Below are 22,900 nucleotides of genomic sequence, written 5' to 3' on the forward strand. Positions count from 1 at the left end.
ACAGTTAACAGTCTTTGTATTGAGTTTGTGCTTGAAATGTACTGTAATTCTGCAAACTGTTAATACATATTTCAATCAATCAATCAATCAATCAATGAGGCCTAAGTCTGAACTCAGTAACCTGATCTATAGCCACCCATAAGTCACATGTCAAACTGTCCAAAGAGTCTACTGCATGAAAAGCACTGGCATAATTACAGACAAAGAAAATACAGTATTGCCTTTTGGGATGCGTTTATTTAGACTAAAAACTACAACACAAGTTACAACAAATGTGTGTGTGTGTGTGTGTGTGTGACGTGTGTGTGACGCACGTCTATTCTACGTCCGAGCATAGACATGGTAACGCCCCGCCTGCCTCTGATTGGCCTACCGACACTGCCCGTCTTGCCTGTCCTCCGAGATGCAACGGTACTCCGTGGTGGGAAATAAGTGCAAGAGAATGGCAACACGCGACAGTAACTTATTTGTATTGTAACTTTAATTTTTGTAGAAGCGGCAACTGGCAAACTAATATTGTTTGTGCCGTTTGCTTTGATTGAATAATTGATTGAACACGTATGTACTATGATTTGATTTGGCTGTGTTCTAAATTAAAGTGTTAGTGTTGATTATCGTGTATCAATCTAATTATAGTAAACTAATACTATTATACTAAAAAAGATAAAGATCAAGGTATTAATCTAATTATAGTAAATTAATACTGTTACACTAAAAAAGATAAAGATCAAGGGGAAAGAGACCCTTTTACAGTACAAAAATTATTCAAGTTTACACATATGTACAGTATACAAATAAACAGACCAACAGAATACACAATATTAGTTTGCCTCTCCTACAAAAATAAAAGTTACTGTCGTGTGTGCCAAGCTGTCATTCTCGTACTTGCATTATTTATTTATTTCCCACCACGGAGTAACCTCGTGGCAGGCAGACTATCCAGCATGTATCTTCCACCTCAGAGGAAACTCTGGTAAGGCCGGCAGTGTCGGTAGGCCAATCAGAGGCAGGCGGAGCGTTGTGTGTGTGTGTGTGTGTGTGTGTGTGTGTGTGTGTGTGTGTGTGTGGATGATGGAGGTCTTCATCCAGCAGGATACACACCTGTAACAACAAACAATAAAACATCACATTATCACATTATTAATGAAATTATTAGGGATAGTTCAGATTTTCTTTTTAACTTAGGCTGTGTGAAATTCTTGCCATTAATATAGTGGTTGCAACTGTATTGATTGATTGCCCGAGTCGTGGGAGTTTTGGTCAATATTAAGGTCATTTTGTGGGGGGCACATGGAGGGGGCCACACAATAAAAGTAAATGAATCCACAAAACTAACTTTCTAAAATATTAGTGCAACTTTCGTTCATTTTTTACCCCTCTAAAACACAGAACTGTTTTGTGTGTGCATCACTACGCCCAAAAAGTAGTTCTGTGTGATAGAGGGGTCAAAGTTGAACGGAAGTTGCGCTAATATTTTAGAAATAGGTCCACAATACAAATGACGTTAGTTTTGTGGATTAATATACTTTTACTGCGTGGCCCCAGTGACCCCCACAAAATGACCGGAACTACTTAATATTGACCAAAACCAGAGCAGAACTCCCACCACGGGACTCGGGGGAATCAATTAATACAGTTGCAACCACTATATCAATGGCAAGTATTTCATACAGCTTAAGTTAAAAAAATCTGAACTATCCCTTTAATAAAGTAAAACATGCATTGACACAACTTCTAATAAATCAATGTCAATTTTAATTGCAAAAACAAAAGTTACTAAGGCCTCATTCACACATACCACACACCAATCAAGCAAATGTTTGGCATTTCTTTTTTTTTTAGGCCACCACAATGCTTTTCCAATGGGAGTCACATGGTTCGATCAAACATTTGTCAACTAGTAAAAATCACTAGAAGTGGACGCCCATCTGTCTGACCTTTGACCTAGCATATTCCTTTGTTGTCCAGGAACTTGACCTTGTCTCTTGGGATGTCGTCGTCCAGCAAGACGTGAGCCACGAACATGTCCTTCACGGCATCACTCACAGTGGGGGTGCGGCCTGCAATACGCACAATAAGCTCCTCCTCCTTTACATACGTATATCCAGAGCATATCTTTACCCATTTTGGGCGGGAACCCCTTTTGGTGTTAGCATTATGTTATGCTTTAGCTATTGAAAAATAGCAGATCTACAAGCTCATAGCGCGCCACCGAGTGGCGCGCTACGAGCTATGTAGGTCTGCTATTTTTGAAAAATCGAAGAACGACTGACATAGAAACATAGCTTTTTCAGAATTTAGAAGACATTTTTAGAATCTGATCTCAGGTCAAAATGGGTTAAAGGACATCTCCACCACTTTTCAATATCTTCATATAATACAGGGGTGGGCAACTTTGACGATGGCGAGGGCCAATATATTTCCACACTCACTCCAGAGGGCCAATATATTTCCACACTCACTCCAGAGGGGCCACAGTGCATATTACTGTCGTAACAAAAATAGCCGATTTGCAAGCTGATCTACAAGCTCAAAACGCGTCGCATTGCGACACGTCTTGAGCTTGTAGATCAGCTATTTTTGCTATATTTGAATTGAAAACCTGAATAATTTGTTGCTATTTTTTTAATTGGAATCCTGAAAAGTAACCTTTTTTATTGAATTTCAAATGCATTTAGTTATAGTTATGTTAACTTTATGAACTGTTAACATACCGGTAACTACATTGGACACAAAAAGACAATAACATTTTAATACTAGTCATTAAGTACTAGTCATTTAATACTAGTCATGAAGTAATTAAAGCAGGTTTGGAATTGTAACAGCTGAAATCAATACTATAATACTTAACATGCAGGCCGCATTAAGTGAAGGTTGCCCACCCCTGATATAATAGGTCCTCACTGCTGTTTTCGCTATTTTTTGTCCAAAAGTGCCCTCCTAAAGGGATAGTTCAGATTGTTTTAACTTAAGCTGTATGAAATACCAATAATATAGTGGTTGCAACTGTATTAATTGATTGCCCGAGTCCCGTGGTGGGAGTTCTGCTCCGGTTTTGGTGAAATATTAAGTAGTTCCGGTCATTTTGTTGGGGGGGCTTCAGGGGGCCACGCATTAAAAGTAAATTAATCCACAATACTAACGTCAATTAATTTACTTTTACTGCGTGGCCCCCTGTGCCCCCCCCCCCCCCCCCCCCCCACCACAAAATGACCGGAACTACTTCATATTGACCAAAACCAGAGCAGAACTCCCACCACGGGACTCGGGCAATCAATTAATACAGTTGCAACCACTATATGAATGGCAGGTGTTAGCATTATGTTATGCTTTAGCTATTGAAAAATAGCAGATCTACAAGCTTGTAGGTCTGCTATTTTTGAAAAATCGATGAACCACTGACATAGAAACAGGATGTAGAAGACATTTTTTAGAATCTGATCTCAGGTCAAAATGTTTTTTTTGTAAAAAAAAATCTGAACTATCCCTTTAACGGGATTTGGGCCCCTGCCTCTCCGACACTCTCTGCACGTCCCTGCATGGTCAGAGGGCAAAGGTCAACTCACTGTAGAGCTCGTCGATGAAGTCGTCGTCAGCCGCGTCATCGACGGCGGTGTGGATCACAGCGTAGCCGAGGGCGGGGCTGTACTGCTTCACGACCACCGCGTAGCTCTTGGCTGTTCAACACACACACGCACGCAGTGGTGGAAAAAGTACTCAATTGTTTTACTTAAGTAAAAGTACCAATACTGCAATTTAGAACTACTTTGTTACAAGTAAAAGTACGGAATTGAAAATGTACTCGAGTAAAAGTACAAAAGTATCGGCATCAAAATGTATTTAAAGTACTAAAAGTAAAAGTATTCATATTGCAGAATGTCCCATTTCACAAGTTCAAAATGTGTAGAAAATCTATTGAAAATAGCTGATCTACAAGCTCTCAATGCGTCGCGTTGCGACGCATTGTGAGCTTGTAGATCGGCTATTTTCAAATGGCCAAAATGTATAGGGTTGAAGTGGTTAATGTATGTTTTCTAATCAAAATTAAAATCGCCAAAGTAACTAGTAACTAAAGTTTTCCAATAATTGTAGTGAAGTAAAAGTGCAAATTTTGTCTCCGAGATGTAGTGGAGTAGAAGTAAAAGTACTGGAAATTGGAAATACTCAAGTGAAGTACAAATACCTCAAAATTGTACTTAAGTACAGTACTTAAGTAAAAGTACTTAGTTACTTTCCACCACTGCACATATTCAGTAGGTGCACGATTATGAAATTATGACCGATAACCTTTTTCACATGAAGTGCCATGTTTTCATTTGTGTGATAGTCAGTGTGCCATAAAATTATGACTGTCCATATAGGATACATATAACAAGCTTAGAAATATTTTCAGGATGTAATGATCATTAAACTCAGAGCAATAACCCACCTAATCCCTCCTCAGTCATGAGTTAGAAGTTTGAATGAATGTACAATTATGTGCAGGATGTAAATTATCATGTAATTTGTAGATGCGAATGGACTTAATTTAACTGACTACACTTTTTTGGAATATTTAATTTTAAAAGAAAAACCTTCTCTCTCTCACACTTATGCCAGTGTGCCAGTGATCACCCTCCCCTGTGCCAATGTTGGCACCCGTGCCTAAGGTTGCCTACCCCTGGGCTACAGTACAGTATGTTCAATGGCAGCTCAAACAAAAATAGACGTAGCTCGCTCAAATCTGGACAGATTTACAAACGGCTTGGTTTATTACAAACGTTGTCAACGTGGCTATGATTCAAATCAGGACGCTTATCTGCTTAATGTTATTTTTTTTATATGAACGTCATATAAAAACATAAATCTGCATGTTGATATCAATCAACTCAGTGCATACATAACTGGAGGTTAACGGTTAGTTAGGTAAAATTCAGTGCACGTAACCGATGATCCCAGAGCTCTCTGTATGTGCGCTCTCTCTCTCTCTGTGTGTGTGTGTGTGTGTGTGTGTGTGTGTGTGTGTGTGTGTGTGTGCGTGCGTGCGTGCGTGCGTGCGTGCGTGCGTGCGTGCGTGCGTGTGTGGGCGTACTCACGTCGGATGTGATAAGTGAAGCGGCCAGCTGTGGTTCTATCCTTAAGAAAGACTTGACTATGGCTTTTGCAGCTGGGACCTGCACTACGATGAAAACTGAATGAAAAATCAAACCACCATCTAGAAGATATACGGACACTAGAGAGAGAGAGAGAGAGAGAGAGACTGTAGTCATCCATTATTAAATCCCACGCCCACATTTTTCCGTGCACATTTGAGCACATGAATGGCACATTTTTGGCTGAATAGACCTTTAGCTAAGCCCCGCCCCCTCTGCCCATTGGTTGGACACTTTCCAGCCGGGCTCATTCATATACACTAGTATACACATTAAATACTGGTTCGTTTTTTTGGAACCAGAACCTTCAAAATCTCTTCCAAAGGCCTGCCGTATAACCCATTTTGACCTGAGATCAGATTCTAAAAATGTCTTCTACATCCTGACAGTTTTCTGAAAATGTTTTCTGAAAATGTTTCCATGTCAGTCGTTCTTCGATTTTTCAAAAATAGCAGACCTACAAGCTCGTAGCGCGGCACCGAGTGCCGCGCTACGAGCTTGTAGATCTGCTATTTTTCAATAGCTAAAGCATAACATAATACTAACACCAAAAGGGGTTCCCACCCAAAATGTACTGGAAAATAAATGTGTGTGACATTTCTGCGTGACATGCACGATTTAGACAGACAGACAGACAGACAGACAGACAGACAGACAGACAGACAGACAGACAGACAGACAGACAGACAGACTCACTATGGAACGCTGAAGAGGGCGTTGAGTTTGCTGGACGTCGACATCACCTTGATGGTGGTCACTTCTGAGCGGGTGAACGCCGCCCAGCTGTGGGTGGCCACGCCCACTACGTACCACGTACCGTCCATCTGAGAGAGAGAGACAGACAGACAGACAGAGACAGAGACAGACAGACAGACAGACAGACAGACAGACAGACAGACAGACAGACAGACAGACAGACAGACAGACAGACAGACAGACAGACAGACAGACAGACAGAGACAATTGGGGTATTTACTTAAAGGACAACTTTAGTTTTTTTCAACCAAGGTTCATGTTTTAGGTTGTTATTAGAGAAACTAAAAGATTAGTGTTATTATTTTTTCATTTGCTGCTTTCTTTCGTTTTAGGGATTTTAGCTGTTTTTGACAGGGGGTGGGGGCATTCGAGCATGGGGCTAAATATGTATTTTTTTACAACATTTTATAGCGATTTATTTTTTAATTATTTACTATAGTCCTAATAAACCCCAGGAAATTTCATCTGGCCACAAAATATCACAGGATCTACTGAATGTGTCAAACTGACATTGAGCCTATGACACACAGTGTGGCTTCCCCCCAGTAGGCTACCTTCACATTCATTAGATCCTGTGATTTTTTTGTGGCCAGATGTAATTTCATATGGTGACGTTACCGCCACCATCAGGACTGAGTGTCCAATACTATAGTCTTGCCCCGTGAAAATGAGATAGTGTATATAGTGTATATAGTGTATATCGCAGATTTTTCTTTTGGCATTAAAATTATGAATTAAAAATATGAATATTTGTCACTGAAAAGCTGCTATTGGGAGTGACTAGAAAAGTCGCAATTTTGAAAAATTGTAAAGTGGTTTCCGCAGTCAAAATTCTGCCTGTGGATAGGTCCGGAGATCATGTGTACCGATTTCTGTGAGATTTGGACAAAATCTGTAGGCAGAGGAGCAAAAAAGTGTGTTTTGAAGAAGATTCTAAATGGCGGAAAAGCTATCCTAACGCTAACGTTTTGATTTTACGACCTACGGTTCAAGAGTTATAAGCCAAAAAGTAAAGTGGCCTGTTATGACCGATATAATTATAAGTCAATTAATTTTAGTAATTATTATGAACCTCCCCTTCAAGTTTTGTAACTATAGCCCTTACGGTCTCTGAGGAAAAAACACTTGAATGTGAGTATTTGCATTTTCCCAATCAATGGGGAAATTTAATGCACAGATAAATTAATATCAATCTGATTGGTAGAAAAAGCCTTCTAGCCGTGGTTCAAACGAGCACCACTCCACACCTAATAAAAACAAAGAATTCAGCTGCTCTGTTTTCCCAGAGCGCAGCAAACTCGGTGGCTAGGCTAGCTAGTTTCTTGGGACATTTGTGGTCGTAGTGACTACATCTGTCATTAAAAAAAAATTCAGCGATTTTCTTAGTTTTAAGGGTAACTGTTGTATAATTGCAATATTACACGAGAGGGTGTGGTTTAACGTGATTATTGCCACTTCAGTGATGCTTGCGTAACTCGACTACATCTCGTTCCTGCCCACATCACGGTCGTGGCAATAATCACGTTAAACCACACCCTCTCGTGTATATTGCTCTCCAATATTGCTTAATTAAACTATACAACATATGTCTTAGCAATGAGCAAGCACACGATTCTCGAAGAAAGCCGGTCGATTTAACGTATGGCTTGAATGTGTACCATCAAAACTGTGGAACAAGAAATAATGACATGAAATGAAATGAAATAAAACGAAACTAACCCCATGCTCCTTGTAGTTGTCAGCAGGTTGAGGACTGCAGGTAACCATGGTAACCAGCAGAGCAGAGAGCACCAACATCACAGGAGTGGACATCATGACTGGAGCTAGAAGAGGGTCTGTGTGTGTGTCTGAGAGAGAGAGAGAAGGTGGACAGAACAGTGGAGTCAACCCCCTTATATATCTCCCAAAGTCCCTCCTCTCCCTTCTACATGCACATGCAGTGTGCACGTGATGTATACGTGCACGTGCATGCACACACACACACACGCCCGCACACGCCCACACACACACACACACACACACAAATCTATCTAAGTGATAAGATAGATTGTGAGTAGAGATGACAGTGCCAAGGGATTTAGTGTATAGGGAGAAGAGGAGGGGACCAAGAACAGATCCCTGTGGGACCCCAGTTAGGAGGGTTCGGGGGGGATGATAGCACACCTTTCCAAGAAACCTGGTAGGTCTGGTCGATTAGGTAGGAGGAGAACCACTTTAGTGCCGTCCCGCCGATGCCTAGATCAGCTAGGGTGTCTAGCTAGTCTAGGAGCAGCTGGTGGTTCACTGTGTCAAATGCTGCTGATAGGTCTAGAACAGTGGTGGGCAACTGTGACGATGGAGATGGCCACTATAGTTCCACACTCACTCCAGAGGGGCCACAGTGCATATTACTGTTGTAGCAAAAATAGCCGATTTACAAGCTCAAAACGTGTCGCAATGCGACGCGTTTTGAGCTCCACTATGAGCTCCACTAATAACTATTAACTAGAAAACACTGTTCCTGCAGTGTGGCAATGTGAGCAATCTACTCTTGCTTGGCCTTCCTGCTATTGCAGTTATTGAAGTGCATCAAATTAATGCACATCTCTCTCTCTCTCTGCATGTCCGCAGCAACAAACAAAAAAACTATTGGTGAAAATGTCCACCACAACATTGTGATGATCAGGGGTCATCAACCTGTCCGTACATGGACAAGCGTGTCAATCTATGACATATGGTTTAAACACAGCTGTGCCAAGATGAGAATCCATCATTTATACTATTACATTTACCGTATTTTAGCTTCCCGTCGCTACGGCAACACTTTGCTTCCACGTTGTGACTTTATCGATATCCAAAAAATCGTAGTGGCATGCCAAGATTATAAATAAATAATCCTGGCATGTCCTTCATCAATCACTCTTCATGTAGGCCTACCTATCTGTTTTGTCTCTCAAGTTTCCTTGTTCCAGACAGTGTTCTATTGGCAATTTATCCTTGACGTTCCTGTGAGAAGTATTTGACATGCAATTATTACGTCTAATACATCAAATCTAGTTTAGCTTGTAGGGTGTGTGTTGTTTTTTTCAATTTGCATGCCGTGGACTTTCTCATCAACAGAGGAAACCACAACCATTTAAGCTACCTTGCCAAACCAAACACATGGTTAGCTGGTAGAACTTGATCTGATGAAAACATCCATCACGAGGTGCCATGGTGATGCTGTCAAGCTGTCATAATATGCATGCAGCACATCTTTATGGCTGAGGAATGAGGAAAGTGCATCGTTTGGGTTCAATGTCATTGTCACCGTAGGAGCAATTTTTTTCTCTTCCTTCTCCCGTGACCGACAACCCCCCCCCCCCCTAAAATAGGAGTATGAATCGGCCCTTAGCTGACCCTCTGCAGTTGCTTTTTCTCTCTAATTGCAGTTGTTCCTCATGTGTGCGTGCAAGTTGACCCCAGGAAGATATTGACATTGAGAGACATTGCTGAATAGAAGCCTGGAATTGAACCTGAGACCTCTGGGTTCTGCGTGTAGAAGTGTCTTGAGACGACTTGTTATATGACATTTAATTACAATTCAATTTAACTGGGTTCCAAGGCGGGCTCTCTCATCACTAAAATCTGGCCGCACCTTGTGCCACACAAGTTGTTTTGAATGGTGTGTGTGTGTGTGTGTGTGTGTGTGTGTGTGTGTGTGTGTGAGTGAGAGAGAGAGAGTGTACTTTTTTCGATTGATTAATTTAAGATTTATTGATTTATCATACGCAAGTAGGCTATGCAAGTATGAGAACTATAGTATATAGAAGTATATAGCTAGAAGTGTATATTTGTACGTCTCTAAAAATATTTTGAAAATAGCAGATCTACAAGTGTCCTCAGCCCCTCCTGCAATATAGGCAGCTCAATACCTCAGATTAAGACAATACAACAAAATATGTAAATAATAATGTACCATTTATCATTTCATTGATTGGCTGAGCAGAATTTTTTGAGTAATTTAGACCCACCGCACCTGAGCATCATTGCTGTTGGTCAAAGAAGAGAAAACTGAACTGGGATAAGGAACATTCGGCACTTGCACTTAACATTCTCTTGCACATACTAGGCCCAACACAAAACCAGCAATAAAAAAAATGTTTAGGAGTAATATAAACATGTTATTTTGTTTCTTGCAACAATTTTCTTCATTTTGTTGAGGAAATGCAGAGCCAGATCACTCATAGCATCTCTGAGGATAGAATTCTGGATGAGCATTTTGTACAAAACGGGCTACTCCTGAAAACTTTGGAAGGCAATCTTAGCTAATCAGTGTAGAATCTGAGAAATCCAACAGGCTCGTCTTGATCACATGACTACAGAGATCATGTGTACCGATTTGCGTGAGATTTAGATGAAATCTGTGCGACTAACATAAACAATGTGTTTTGCAGAAATCGGCCTCATGGATCGGCTATTTTTGCTATATTTGAAATGAAAACCTGAATAATTTTTTGCTATTTTTGAATTTGAATCCTGAAAAGTAACCTTTTTATTGAATTTCAAATGCATTTAGTTATAGTTATGTTAACCTTATGAACTGTTAACATACCGGTAACTACATTGGGCACAAAAAGACAATAACATTTTAATACTAGTACTAGTACTAGTCATGTAATACTAGTCATGAAGTAATTAAAGCGGGTTTGGAACAGCTGAAATCAATACTATATCAGTATTCTGATATTAACATGCGGGCCGCATTAAGTGAAGGTGGGGGCCGCAAGTGGCCCCCGGGCCGCCAGTTTCCCACCCCTGGTCTAGAATAATCAGGACTGCAGAGTGGGAAGCAGCCTGGGCAGCATGTAGTGCTTCTGTGACTACAAGCAGTGCAGTTTCTGTGGAGTGGGCCTTTTTGAATCCGGACTGGTTGGGATCCAGCAGGTTGTTCTGTGAGAGATGGGGAGAGAGAGCTGGTTTTGAGACAACACGTTCAATACTTTTAGAAAGAAAGGAAAGGAGTGATACCGGTCTGTAGTTCTTCACATGATGCAGGTGGGACCCAGCCTGAGGTTACTGAGGTGTTGATGATGGAGGTGATGAAGGGGAGCAAATCAGGTGCGATGGTCTGGAAGATCGGAGACGGGACGGGGTCGAGAGGACAGGTGGTAGGTCTAGTAGATGTCACTAGTTTTAGGACCTCGTCTGGGGAGAGAGGAGAGAAGGAGGACATGCATGGTATGTTGGGGTTAGTGTTGGTTGAGTCAGATGCCACTTTATGGGGGAGGGGGGGAAAGGAGCTGCTGATATCAGCAACCTTCTTCTCAAAGTAGTTGACAAAAACATCAGCAGTGAGGGATGAAGGTTGAGTGGGGGGAGGGGGTTTGCAACTGTTCTCTACAGTTGCACCGCGCAACTGTAGAGAACAGTTGCACCGCTCACTTCACAGGGGTGTGATTTTTATTATTACAGTAGAAGTTTACAGACCAAACTGTAAATAAAAGGTTTACATGACTTTCTGTCTCAGTCCGTATATAGCGAGCTGTAGTGAATAAGTACAGAACAGTTGCAACGCTCACTTCACAGGGGTGTGATTTTTATTATTACAGTAGAAGTTTACAGACCAAACTGTAAATAAAAGGTTTACATGACTTTCTGCCTTTCCGTATATAGCGAGCTGTATTGAATAAGCAGAGAACAGAATATGGGACAGAGTTGCACCACTCACTTCACATGGGTGTGATTTTTATTATTACTACAGTAGAAGTTTTTTTCTTATGAAAGCAGAGTCTTCTGTTTCATACGGTATATAGTATTTATATGTCGCTATAGGCGTTATTTTGTGAATATTGAGGAGTTCACGTCCATGTCTTCTCTGAAGTTATCTGGTGGGCACAAGCTGCATTCAATAACCAATTACTGTCTAACTGTACATGGGATCAATGTTTACTCTTTTCCAAAAGTACACATTCAGGGCTTTCATTCGGTGTATAGGATGTATAGGATATTTATTGGGTTCAATTTTATATCTGCCTGTCAATGTCTCTGACTTTAAACCATCCATAACTCTGCTCGCTGTTCAAGATAACCACTTCCAGGCAAATGCAGGTGTTGCAAAAAGGTCAATATCTCCAGAATGGAACATGGTAAAATCAAAACAAGTTCAGCTTTCTTTTGATGTATGCGTGTGATTCTCGCTATAAGAGAACATTTTGCTGTGGGCCCCCGAACAAGGCCTTTGTGCAATGTTAAACGGTAGCAACATCAAAATAGGCCTGCCGAGATCCTGTAGCAATCAAAGTGTTAATATCAATGGTCTTTTGTCAGGTGTGTGCTGTGAACAACAAGGAACAAGGAACACTGACAAATGATAGTCTGGGGAAATACCCACATTATCAATACAAATGTAACCAGAGAAGCAAGGTAAAAAATACAAAATAAATAATAAAAATACAAGGAACAAAATACAAGGAACAAGGAAACTTTAAAAGTTTCTTCCCCGACTGTGCATGCGGTAGAATTCTCAGGGAGATTAAGATTAATTGGAGTTGTGCATGCTTCCTTGATTTACGAGTGGCAAATGTTTTCTTTCTGGCCTTGACAGCCCATACATCCAAACAGAAAAGGCATTAAACTCACTTTGTCACTCGATTTGGCACTCACTTTATTATGCATGTGCAAATGAGAACACATCACACCCATCCTCCGCTCACTTCACTGGCTCCTCGTCGCATTCCGGACACAATACAAAATATCGCTGCTCACCCACCAATGCATCCTCGGAAACGCCCCCCCTCTACCTCAAAGAATTAGTCTCCCTGAAACCCTCGACCCGCACCCTCCGCTCATCAAACACATACTGCCTCAACCCCGTCACGGCCAACCTGCGCACCATGGGTGACAGACAGGGCCTTCTGCACAGCTGCCCCTGAACTGTGGAATACCCTCCCCGCACACTTGAGAGCGCCACAGTCAATCGGCTGCTTCAAGAGAGGACTAAAGACCTACCTTTTTAATAAGGCCTTCCCCCAAACCCACTGATTTTATTCCCTGACCTCATGTTCAATAACTGTCGTTTTTTTCTTGATGCTAAACTGTGTGCTTTTAATCGTGTAATGTTCTTTTCTTTTCTTTTTCCTACTGTTTTTATATTTTTGCCCAATGCCTACTGTAGCACTTTGAGATTCTGAGGAATGTAAAGTGCATTATAAATAAAATCCATTATTATTATTATTAAGTAAAATATCCTACTATAAATGTGCCACGACTCTGTCTGTCTGTCTGTCTGCGTGCGTGCGTGTGTGTACGGTTGTAATGCACGTAACTCGAGAACCGCTTGCCCCACCGACTTCAAATTCGACACACGCGTTGGCAGCACACGATACCCGATGATGAAACAATACACTGCCTTAAAGAACATTTCCGTGAGTGCTGGTTGACAGCCGGAATGTAGACGGCACCCGGGAGCAGTATGGGTTGGCGCCCCAGACTGTGTCTTCGCGTGAGGAGGAGGCCCAACACGATAAGGCCTCAAGCCGCAAGCGGAGCCTGCAGCACCACCGTTTCCCTGGCGGTGGAGCCTGCAGCACCACCGTTTCCCTGCCGGTGGAGCCTGCAGAACCACCGTTTCCCTGCCGGTGGAGCCTGCAGAACCACTGTTTCCCTGCCGGTGGAGCCTGCAGAACCACTGTTTCCCTGCCGGTGGAGCCTGCAGAACCACCGTTTCCCTGCCGGTAGAGCCTGCAGAACCACCGTTCCCCTGCCGGTGGAGCCTGCAGAACCACCGTTTCCCTGCCGGTGGAGCCTGCAGAACCACCGTTCCCCTGCCGGTGGAGCCTGCAGAACCACCGTTTCCCTGCCGGTGGAGCCTGCAGAACCACCGTTTCCCTGGCGGTGGAGCCTGCAGAACCACCGTTTCCCTGGCGGTGGAGCCTGCAGAACCACCGTTTCCCTGCCGGTGGAGCCTGCAGAACCTTCTTCATAATGTAAATAATATCCCAAGCGGCACACTTTACTACTTATTTCGATGGAAATAATTAGCACAACACCCCATAGCCCCATTGAATTCCCATTCAATTCAATGCAATTCATTGAGGGCTTATGGTAGGGGAAATAGCCAATAAGGAGTTTTTGCACAAAAAAACACCTGGATCTCTTTGGTGGGGACGTAACAACTACAAAGAAAGGTAAGAAAGGTAAAAAAAATAAAAGCCTTCTAGCATGGAATTCTCCTTTAATAGTGTGAGATTTATAGATTTTGGGGCATAAATAATATATTAGAAGCTTTTTTATCAAGAATTGATCAATGTCACCAAAAGGGCACATTGCTGTCCAGAGGGCAAAGGGCAGGTGCTCTAGCACCACCTAGTGTCTACCTGTGCACGCCACTGCCGGTAGTGCATTACATTCACCCATTCGCACACCGATGGCGGCGGAAGCACCAACCAGCACATCAGGAGCAATTTGGGGTTCAGTGTCTTGCCCAAGGACACTTCGACATGTGGACAGGAGGAGGAGGAGCAGGTATTCGAACCGCCGACCCATGGATCATTGGACGACCTGCTCTACCTCCTGAGCCACAGTCACCCCAATGTTTGCAGCACACACACACACACACACACACACACACACACACACACACACACACACACACACACACACACACACACACACACACACACACACACACACACACACACACACACACACACACACACACACACACACACACACACACACACACACACACACACACAGTAGCCAGCCATCATCTGCCAGCCAGATTAAGTTTGTCTCAATTGTGGGAGGACTTTGACAATTGTGTAACTCAGCCTTTTTACACATTACCAAATGTAACAAGACGAGCAAGGTAAAAAAAAAGAAATACAAGGAACAAGGAACTGACACAAAAAAATGCAAATGTTCATAAAACAATAGAGGCTACCGACCGTGAACCCGGAAAAATGCTCAGACAGATTAAGAATTGCATGCTTCCTTGATTTAGATGCGTGTTGTTGACAAGTGTCTTCTTTCTGGCCTTGACAGCCCATACATCCAAACAGAAAAGTCCCATCGGATTGTATTAAACGACATTAAACTCACTTTGCCACTCGATTTGGCACTCACTTTATTATGCATGCACATACCCTCCATTCAGGTACGAAGCTGCGGGCCGTATAAGATTTGTCCCAGGGCCTCATTTGGTCACACTTTGGACACCCCTGAGGGATGAACTCAACACGTAGCCTATCTGGAATGCATCCTTCTATGCTTGCGCCCTCCAAAACAGGTGTCAAGTACCCCCCCCCCCCCCCCCCCCCCCCCATTTTCACTTGCTGAAAATAGCCGATCTACAAGCTCACAACAAGCTGTAGATCTGCTATTTTCAGCATGCAACGAAGCGTAAAATGACTTAAGGGCCTTGCAAACGGTGAGCGATAAAACGCACCTATAGTTCATTTTCAATGAGACCTGCGTTTTTGCTCGGAGAAGTCGCGGTGCGACAACAACGCATGCGTATTCACGTGAACGCGGTCCCGTGAATTTGTTGCACGCGTGCTCGTTACGCGCACACGCCCCCCCGCGACTCACCAGACCTGGATTCTGTTTCGCTTTTTGTTTTTACGCTTGCGTTGTCGCGCCGCTCTTCAATAGACCTGGATGAGACCTGTGTTGATCCACACCTTCTTCAACAGACCTGGAGGAGACCTGTGTTGATCCAGACCTTCTTCAACAGACCTGGAGGAGACCTGTGTTGATCCAGGCAACAACGCCTGGGGTACTTGAGGGAGTTCCAGGGGGTCCCCACTCCCCAGCTAAATGATAGTTTGGAACCAAATGGACCCTTACGGGTCTGTAACTCAGAGTGTACAAAATGGAACCAAACTCTGAACTCCTCTGAACTGAACTGAACTACTCTGAACTCTGAACTTAACTCTGAACTGAACTGAACTCTGAACTGAACTGAACTATGAACTGAACTCTGAACTGAACTCTGAACTGAACTGAACTCTGAACTCTGAACTGAACTCTGAACTGAACTCTGACCCAGCTAAATTATAGTTTGGAACCAAATGGACCCTTACGGGTCTGTAACCAAAGATGGTTTATGTATGAAGATGGGCCAACTTCATTGGAGCCACTAGAGGCGAAATGGTACACAAAGCCTACAAATGGTCTCCTAAATATAGTAGGCGTGGTTTGCTTCTCCCCGACCTCCACCCTCCCCCCCTGACAACAACACTGTTTCCACACTCAGTCTAGTAGGTGGCGGTAATGCACCATTTAGGTTTGCCGACCGCCATGAAACCCGATAGAAGAAGAAGACAACAACACTGACAAGTCATTTAACAAAGTACATTGAAAACAACTGACAAGGTGTACTTTTGAAATAGTCGTTTTAGTTTCTCGAAGTCCTCCAACCATATAAATTCATGATTTGGATCTATCTCATTAAAAAGTCTCTCCCTAATAGAGTTGTAGAATGGACAATAAAAATTTCCTTTAGATCACACAGACTACATAATCTATCCTCCTCAACCGTGCCTACATATCTGCCTGTCTCAATATGCAGACCAAGTATGCCAGCTCTAATTTGGGCACATAAGGATCATTTCTAATCGTTTTAAATATGTCCATTCATTTCACATTAGCCTATAATATTCACATATTATCATCTTAAATATGGGGTCAGAGCCCCCTATGTGTTGTCCGTGAAATTGCAGATGGACAGAGAGAGGCTTCCGGACTCATCTCAAATCTCGCGAGAGTTTGTTGCTGGGATAAAGAAATGTCATTAACAAAGTAGATTTTCTCCTGGTTTGTCTCGCTAAAAGAAGCCATTTTACTATGAATATCTTGTAAATATTGTGTGCCTTGTGATGATTTGGTCCAGTATTTAGTTCAGTGACCATGGAGTTAAGGAATGGTTCAGAAGCTGTGTTCACGTTCACTCTCCCATTGGAAATGAATAGACTCCAACATTCTTCCTGTCTCCTAATAATGTTACCGCCCACCTCACGCAGATACAGGAAGTAAGCAAAGTTGGCCTCTCTTGCTAATTCTCCTCTTGGCTGTAACTCAGAGTGTACAAAATGGAACCAAACTCTGAACTCCTCTGAACTGAACTGAACTCTGAACTGAACTGAACTCTGAACTGAACTGAACTCTAAACTGAACTCTAAACTGAACTCTAAACTGAACTCTGAACTGAACTGAACTCTGAACTGAACTGAACTCTGAACTGAACTCTGAACTGAACTGAACTCTGAACTGAACTCTGAACTGAACTGAACTGAACTGAACTGAACTCTGAACTGAACTGAACTCTGAACTGAACTCTGAACTGAACTCTGAACTCTGAACTGAACTCTGAACTCTGAACTGAACTCTGAACTGAACTCTGAACTGAACTCTGAACTGAACTCTGAACTCTGAACTGAACTCTGAACTGAACTCTGAACTCTGAACTGAACTGAACTCTGAACTGAACTGAACTGAACTGAACTCTGAACTGAACTCTGAACTGAACTCTGAACTCTGAACACTGAACTCTGAACTCTGAACTCTGAACTGAACTGAACTGAACTGAACTGAACTCTGAACTGAACTGAACTCTGAACTCTGAACTGAACTCTGAACTCTGAACTGAACTCTGAACTGAACTCTGAACTGAACTCTGAACTGAACTGAACTGAACTGAACTCTGAACTGAACTGAACTCTGAACTCTGAACTGAACTCTGAACTGAACTCTGAACTGAACCGAACTCTGAACTGAACTCTACTGAACTGAACTCTTCTGGAACCACAAGAGTGTCACAATGATCACGTGACTGCCACGGTCTCTGCTGTCACTCCAGTGATGAGATAGAGCAGGCCGGGTTCTGAAACCAGATATAATCATTAAATACAAAAGATTACACATCATGATGCACCACCATACTATCTATAAAATGTCAAAGGCAATATATCCATAACCAATATAGCCAAATTCTCTCTTCCTCCCTTCCCTGGCTTCCTTATTGACCGCCTCCAGCACAGAGACTGGCTAGCTGCGACAGAGCAGATCAGAGGCAGGAACGTATGGGACGCGCAGCTAGCCAGTCTCGGTGCGGGAGGCGGTACAATGGGAAGTCAATAAGGAAGTCAAGGAAGGGAGGAAGAGAGAATTTCAGAGCAGCCAAAACTGGAGAAGAAAAAAAGATTAAAAATACTTAACAGCATCGGCGCTTAATGCTATTTCTCCCACGTTTCCGTTGTCTCCTATAGCAGTTTTATGCATCTTTGAAACATCTCACCGACACTCAAGCGGAACGCAGAGCGGCGTGAACGGAGCGTATGTACTGATCTGTCTACCATAGAGTGGAATAAATACTCAGGGACCCTACGGGGAAGCGATGAAAAGAGCTTAACCGAGGTCCCGAGAGGGGCTAGGCCAAAGGATACATGCACACAGCCATAGATATATATAAGAAAGCTAGATGGCTCACCCGCGCTCTGGCCAATGGAGAGCGACATTGCTACGTGGCGGCCATCTTACCTCAGGTACACATAACATTGTGTCTATGGGGCATGTACTCTTAAATAACCACAACTTGCTCAATTTTCAACCGATTTTCAAACGGTTTGGTTTGTTATAAATGTCAGAGACGTCCGCATACTTATATGCTTTTATACGACGTTCATATTAAAAAAAACTAAATTAAGCAGATAAGCATCCTGAATCATAGCCACGTTGACAACGTTTGTAATTAACCAACCCGTTTGTAAATCCGTCAATATTTGAGCGAGTTATGACTGTTTTTGTTTGAGCTGCCATTGAACATACTGTACTGTAGCCCCGAAGTAAGATGGCCGCCGGGTGAAGACGTCAGAAACTACGCCTTAAGCCATCTAGACTTTATATATATCTATGCACACATCTACACACAGGCAGTCTCCTCAAAGGCTACATGCACACAGCTACACACAGGCAGTCTCCTCAAAGGCTACATGCACACAGCTACACACAGGCAGTCTCCTCAAAGGCTACATGCACACAGCTACACACAGGCAGTCTCCTCAAAGGCTACATGCACACAGCTACACACAGGCAGTCTCCTCACAGGCTACATGCACACCGCTACACACAGGCAGTCTCCTCAAAGGCTACATGCACACAGCTACACACAGGCAGTCTCCTCAAAGGCTACATGCACACAGCTACACACAGGCAGTCTCCTCAAAGGCTACATGCACACCGCTACACACAGGCAGTCTCCTCAAAGGCTACATGCACACAGCTACACACAGGCAGTCTCCTCAAAGGCTACATGCACACAGCTACACACAGGCAGTCTCCTCAAAGGCTACATGCACACAGCTACACACAGGCAGTCTCCTCACAGGCTACATGCACACCGCTACACACAGGCAGTCTCCTCAAAGGCTACATGCAGACAGCTACACACAGGCAGTCTCCTCAAAGGCTACATGCACACAGCTACACACAGGCAGTCTCCTCAAAGGCTACATGCACACAGCTACACACAGGCAGTCTCCTCACAGGCTACATGCACACAGCTACACACAGGCAGTCTCCTCAATGGCTACATGCACACAGCTACACACAGGCAGTCTCCTCAAAGGCTACATGCACACAGCTACACACAGGCAGTCTCCTCACAGGCTACATGCACACAGCTACACACAGGCAGTCTCCTCAAAGGCTACATGCACACAGCTACACACAGGCAGAATAGGCCCCAGTCTCCACCTGTAGCTGTGGTAACGACAAAGCACTGAGAAAACTGTTGCGCCTTTCTTCGTCCTTTTTTCCCAAACTTGACTACGGTAGCGGTGGTCTCAAAAACATAAGGGAAACTTTGACAGAAAAAGACAAGCTCACCGTATAAAAAAAAATAGAAGTAAAACTCCTTTAGGCTGAGACTTAAGAAAACATTTTTTCTTTTATTGTATCATGCTCATAAAGTGCTCTGTGCTCAAAGTGCAATTAAAAAGCAAACGTTTCGACTGCACTGACGAAGGTCTTAGGACCGAAACGTTTATGAGCATGATAAAATAAAATAAAAACTATTTTCTTAAGTTTCAGCCTAAGGAGTTTTACTTCTATGTTTTATGCTGTGGTAACGACGACATCATAGGTTAATAATAATAATGGATTGCATTTCTATAGTGCTTTTCTATGCACTACGTGCTTACTCAGAACGCTTTACAACGGTCCATTCATTCATACATTGGGAGGTGAAGCGGCGAACAGTCGACGCCAGCGTCCTCACTTCCCGCATTCACACACCGACGGTGGCGAGCTCACACCGACCGACTCATTGGAGGCAACGTTCAGTGTCTTGCCCCAAGGATTGATTGATTGAAATATTTATTAACAGTTTGCAGAATTACAGTACATTTCAAGCACAAACTCAATACAAAGACTGTTAACTGTGAGTGGACAACCCAATTAAGCATTACACAAGAGGGTCCACCTTGTTCAATTCATCAAAACATTTAGAGACGTACAAATAGACACTTCTATATAGTCAAAAAACAGAACAGGAATTCATCATAAAAGGAGGTAAAATGGGAAAAGAAACATATACAGTGAGGGGGAAAAGGGGTGGGCGGTTGGGGGGGGGAATTCAGATTTTACGGGGGCCAGTTTCGAATTGCAGCCGTCCGTAGGTGCCCTTTGAGAGCGGTTTTGAAGGAGTCAAGGGATTTGCATGTCTTAATGACTGTTGGTAGGGCGTTCCACATTTTGGTGGCATAGGAGCGAAAAGAATTTAGTTCCTTGTTTGTGCAGAAACTGGGTTGTACATGGTTCGTTGCACTCCCTCTGGGAGGACACTTCGACATGTGGACAGGAGGAGGAGGAGCCGGGATTCGAACCGCCGACCCACGGATCAGTGGACGACCTGCTCTACCTCCTGAGACACAGCCGCCCATACAGGTTACACAATGTTACACAATACACATGCAGATCAAATGCAACAGCACACACACACACACACACACACACACACACACACAATTTCTTTGCTCAGCTTTGCAGCAAACACATTGTATAATAATAATACTCACATTGCTCCAGTTTAACATTTCATTTCAGGACAGGTAAACATGCATCCTCACGACAACCTGCAGCACCAAACGTGGCACAGACCTGACAATATAAAAACACTCTACATTGTAGACCATACAAGATAACAGTACAAAATTAAGATACAAACACAAGCAAACAGGCTTACCATTATTGACAGGTCGGCACTCAAACAAAAACATCACCTGTCTCGACAACTTACTACCAGCAATGTTGTTTTGAGTGAGGCCCCACAGATTTCAGACCTGCTACGTGCCTGTTCAGAAAAATATACCATGTCAATTATGTCATTTTTACCTCTGTCTCCCTCTAGGGGCTACATATAGTTAATACATCACCGTTTGAAAAGTGTTTCTGACAGACAGACTAGGGCCCTCATTTATCAATCGAGTGTAAAATCTGCCCCAAATTCGAGTGTAGGATTCGTAGTACACCCACGTCGGGTCGGCATTTACAAAGTGATCGCAGACAGCTGTTTCTTCCTTAATTTCGTTCGGACGTTTATAAATGTGACGGCTGAAATCTATCTGGCACGCCCTATGAAATCAAGCCTCGCCCTCGTTTTTGCGACATGAACAACTGCAATACGACCTGGAAACCATGGATACAGGAAAAACGTACTGCCCGCCTCACCCCCCTCTCTCATACACACACACACACACACACACACACACACACACACAACTTGCAAGCCCAACTAACTGGTGTGTTGTATCTTAAATAAATAAAGAACGAACACCTGCATGAATTAAATAATTCCCTCTCACCTGTTTCCCTCTCACCTCGCTTGCCTTTCTGTCATGTCCACGCACGCACGCACGCACCTCAAGGCTACATGACACATCGCATCGCCATGAATGGAATACGTTTGTAGGCCTATAATAATTTTACCCATTCGTGCGCAGTGCACGGCGAAGGCGATCAGTGAGACTGCGCACTGCTGTGATAAGTCCTGTGGGTGAGTCAGTGATGCCTGCATGAGAGATAGGCTACCATGTCGTCAAGGCAGTCATAATCAACGTTTATGGAGTGATTTGATCATTGATGAACGAATCATAAACATATGGATGAAGGTTTGCATGTGTGCCGGTATGTGCTGGCCTGGGCTGGCGACGCACGCCTCCCGACCCCCGAAAATGATCTCGCTTTTATCTGAACTGTCAAAGCGCTTATTTAAATGGTGAATGATTAAGCCCCTTACGCCTATAGCCTGCTACAATTGCAAATAGGCAAGCTGTATGATTGTCATTGTCACTTGGAAATAAAGGCGTGCAGTCCATGTGCCTTTTTTTTAAATAATATCACAGTGATTCTATAGGCATCTGATGTCACGCTCATGCCGCATGCGATGCGCTCCCAAATCATCTCACAAGTGCGCTCGCATAACAAGGCCAGTAAAGCACTGTTTGATTAAGCACAAACTAATACATTGTAAACATGTTATATTGTTTTTAAATTGCGCGATTTTAATTACTTGTAAAGTTGGAAATCTCTCTTTTTCTTTTTCTTTTTACATGTATATACATACAGTTTTATATTAACATTTTAGGAGTGAAAACATATGTTTAGATGCCTGTGACAGCGTGTCAGCAGTTCAGACAATGCTGCTCCGCTGTTCTACGACAGAAAAACAGGTGAGGACAAAGCGTACGACAGCTCCCGACCAGACGTGAGTTTTGTCCTGGCTGAAGTTCAAAATCAAACGTTGGCGCAAATGGTAAATGCCGAAAATTGCGGTAATTTCGGCGTACACCCATATTTTGGCGTACGCACGGTTGATAAATGAGGGCCAAAGTGCCCAGCTCAGCTCCACATGAACACGGGTGATACAATGTATTTACCTACCTCCAGCAGGTGGCGTAGTTGTGCAGACCTCTGGGGATCTCATGGTTACTTTGATTGATTGAATTTTGATTGAAATATTTATTAACAGTTTGCAGAATTACAGTACATTT

At 43.1% G+C, this 22,900-nt stretch overlaps 1 protein-coding gene across 3 annotated transcripts; it reads right to left on the reverse strand.

Moving 5' to 3' along the window:
• Positions 1-239: 239 nt before the first annotated feature.
• On the reverse strand, positions 240-21,167 carry LOC306916940 (uncharacterized protein). 3 transcript variants are annotated; one of them, XM_079495041.1, is made up of 9 exons: positions 21,094-21,167; positions 20,927-21,008; positions 10,878-11,054; positions 7,608-7,735; positions 5,829-5,956; positions 5,076-5,212; positions 3,567-3,677; positions 1,938-2,060; positions 240-1,101 (listed from the first exon to the last, which is right to left on the reverse strand). In XM_079495041.1, the coding sequence occupies exons 4-8, from the start codon at positions 7,701-7,703 to the stop codon at positions 1,945-1,947; spliced, it is 588 nt and encodes a 195-aa protein (XP_079351167.1). In that variant the 5' UTR covers positions 7,704-7,735; positions 10,878-11,054; positions 20,927-21,008; positions 21,094-21,167; the 3' UTR covers positions 240-1,101; positions 1,938-1,944. The 3 variants fall into 3 exon arrangements, with proteins under 3 accessions (XP_079351167.1, XP_079351165.1, XP_079351166.1); XM_079495039.1 differs by lacking the exon at positions 20,927-21,008 and having other exon boundaries at positions 21,094-21,129; XM_079495040.1 differs by lacking the exons at positions 3,567-3,677; positions 20,927-21,008 and having other exon boundaries at positions 21,094-21,129.
• Positions 21,168-22,900: the final 1,733 nt, after the last annotated feature.

This window comes from Electrona antarctica (genome assembly GCF_951216825.1).
Source record: "Electrona antarctica genome assembly, chromosome: 24".
NCBI lineage: Eukaryota > Metazoa > Chordata > Actinopteri > Myctophiformes > Myctophidae > Electrona > Electrona antarctica.

What these genes read in the sequence shown, in the direction of transcription:
- LOC306916940 (XM_079495039.1), bottom strand. Translation starts at nt 21,127, where the DNA reads ATGTTTTTGTTTGAGTGCCGACCTGTCAATAATG. An exon ending in ACAACTACAAGGAGCATGGG is followed by an intron (nt 5,957 to 7,607) that starts GTTAGTTTCGTT and finishes TCTCTCTCTCAG; the next exon opens with ATGGACGGTACGTGGTACGT. An exon ending in CTTCATCGACGAGCTCTACA is followed by an intron (nt 2,061 to 3,566) that starts GTGAGTTGACCT and finishes TGCGTATTGCAG; the next exon opens with GCCGCACCCCCACTGTGAGT.